The following is a 2,339-nucleotide window of genomic DNA, read 5'->3' as shown; positions in this document are numbered from 1 at the left end:
GAAACATTACATTAATGCCTTAAAGTCTTCTTTCTTGCAGTGACTACTGTTAATTCTATTTAAAATGGGTGTAAAGAAGAAGAAAGAAATGCAAGTTGCTGTGTTGACCATTTGCCATCAGGACCTTGAAACTTTGAAATGTAGGTGACTTCTGGTTTCCCTTATTTAATGTATTTTTTTCTAGTTTGCAAGCAGAGTATTTTAATCACTGGGACCCCTAGCATATAATATTCAAAATCTTTATGTTTTTTCTTATGTTTTGGATGTAAAAATTTTCTTGAAATTCTGTTTTCAGACTATGTTCCACCTATTGCTTTGGTTTATAGTTAAAAAATTTTGTAGAATGGACAACAAAGGCTAAGTTATATTTAACTTACTGTTAAATCATTGAAAAAATTTTTTTTGTATATATTATGTAGCTTTTGCTGATGTGGAAGGGAAAAATCTAGCTTCTTTGCTGTTACGTTGTGTACAACTCACGGATGGAGTGTCACAAATCCATTATGTTAAACAAGTAAGTCTGAATTGATATTCATGAATACATTTTTAAGAGTATCATGCTATTAAGGATTTTAAAAAAATCACTGACAGTTTTTGGCCCCTAATTATTGCATATCAGTTTATCATTAACAAATAGGTATTTTTTTTTCTTTTCTGTTTATTGTATAATATCCTCGTATTCAAAACAGCAATAGAAGCCACATTCAGGCTTCTATCATAATTGAGCTGTAAATAGATAAGGTAGAAGATAATTGTACATACCTCTTTTGTGAAGATAAATTTTAAAATATATGAATCTTCAAAACTTTTTAGCAGGCACATTTAAAAGTTAATTTAAAATGTAAATATTATACTTAATTAGTATTTCGGTATTAGGATTTACCATTTGAGCACACATAGTTTTTTTTTTGGAAAGCAAGTAAGTTTGTTACTGGTTTTTAAATTGTGCTACAGCTGTTCTTTACCGTAAGCCGTTAACAGGTCTGTGATTCTCTGTGGAGGTGGGTCTGGAGGGTAAAGAGAGAGCTGGGGACATGAGTTTAAAAAGTTAATAAATAGTGAAATAGGTGTTTAAATCGGTATCCTTGACAGTGGAGTATGGAAAACATTTCACATTATAATTGACACTTTGTTTTATTTATTTTTTTGAGACAGGGTCTCGCTCTCTTACCCAGGCTGGAGTGCACTGGTGCAATCTTAACTCAACCACAGCCTCAACCTCCTGGGCTCAAGCGATCCTCCTGCCTCAGCCCCCTGAGTAGTTGGGACTACAGGCATGCACCGCCATGCCTGGCCAATTTTTGTATTTGTTTTTTAGAGACAAGATTTCTCAGTGTTGCCCAAGCTGGTCTTGAACTCTCCTGGGCTCAAGTGATCTGCCCACCTCAGCCTCTGAAAGTGTTGGGATTACAGGGGTGAGCCACTGTGCCCAGCAATTGAGACTTTAAAGAGTATCTAGAACCATGTTACTTTGCTATACTTGATACGAGAAAAATTACTTCAATGTTTTGTATTATAGATTGTGCCTTTGCTGGAGAAAGTAGATGAAAATGGCGTGTGTGATCCCACTATTCAAAGTTGTTTGGATATTTTAGCAGGCATTTATCTTTCTTTGAGTCTAAAGAATCCCTTGAAGAAAGTATTGGCAAGGTAAGAAAAAAAGGAAGGGAAATCGGGTGTTAAAAAGTGTTGAATTTGACTGAAAGTAACTAAAATTCCTTCCTTGGTTTGATAAAACTGAACTGATATAGATCACAAAAAGTTCATTCATATGGTTTCTTCTCTGTTTTCACTGATGAATTACAACTTTTTAAGAATATAAAAAGCCTTCTTAGGTCACGGACTAATAAACAGGCTGTGGGCTGTAGTTTTCTAACTCCTCCCTCAATCCATTTACATTTATTGATTATGTTTAAATGTCATCTTGCTGTTTTTTCGTCTTTTTATCCTATCTGTTCTTGGTTTAAATATATATTTACACAGATAACACAGGAATATAGGCTTGGTGTAAAAATTTCAAACTATATAGAAGTATACAAAACAAAAGGTAAGGCTTCCATTTCATTGTTTAGGACTTATCTTTTCTTAATAAAGATTGTCACTTACCATTTTGGTATTTATCTTTCTAGACCTTTTCTTTGAAGTCGGCATATGTGTGTTACATTCTACTTTTTTTAATGTATCTGTAAACGAGATTGTATTCTACATAATGTTCTGTAGCTTGTTTTTTCACTAAAGAATGTCTTAGAGATATTTCCATGTCATATAATCCTTTTAAAAAAAATTGTAGTAAAAGACACGTAACGTAAAACCTCAGTCTTAACCTTTTTTTTTTTTTT

The 2,339-nt window shown here is 33.1% G+C and overlaps 1 protein-coding gene across 1 annotated transcript; it reads left to right on the top strand.

Moving 5' to 3' along the window:
• Nucleotides 1-33: 33 nt before the first annotated feature.
• On the top strand, nucleotides 34-1,650 carry LOC105548388 (thyroid adenoma-associated protein homolog; the record flags this gene model as incomplete). The annotated part of the gene is made up of 3 exons (XM_011992406.1): nucleotides 34-140; nucleotides 420-514; nucleotides 1,520-1,650. Coding segments are annotated over exons 1-3 (302 nt in total), but the record flags the coding sequence as incomplete, so codon positions are not given.
• Nucleotides 1,651-2,339: the final 689 nt, after the last annotated feature.

Source organism: Mandrillus leucophaeus, unplaced genomic scaffold (genome assembly GCF_000951045.1).
Source record: "Mandrillus leucophaeus isolate KB7577 unplaced genomic scaffold, Mleu.le_1.0 Scaffold11026, whole genome shotgun sequence".
NCBI classification, from domain to species: domain Eukaryota; kingdom Metazoa; phylum Chordata; class Mammalia; order Primates; family Cercopithecidae; genus Mandrillus; species Mandrillus leucophaeus.
Note: the sequence above shows the minus strand (reverse complement) of the source record. Positions and strands in the feature narration are given on the sequence as shown.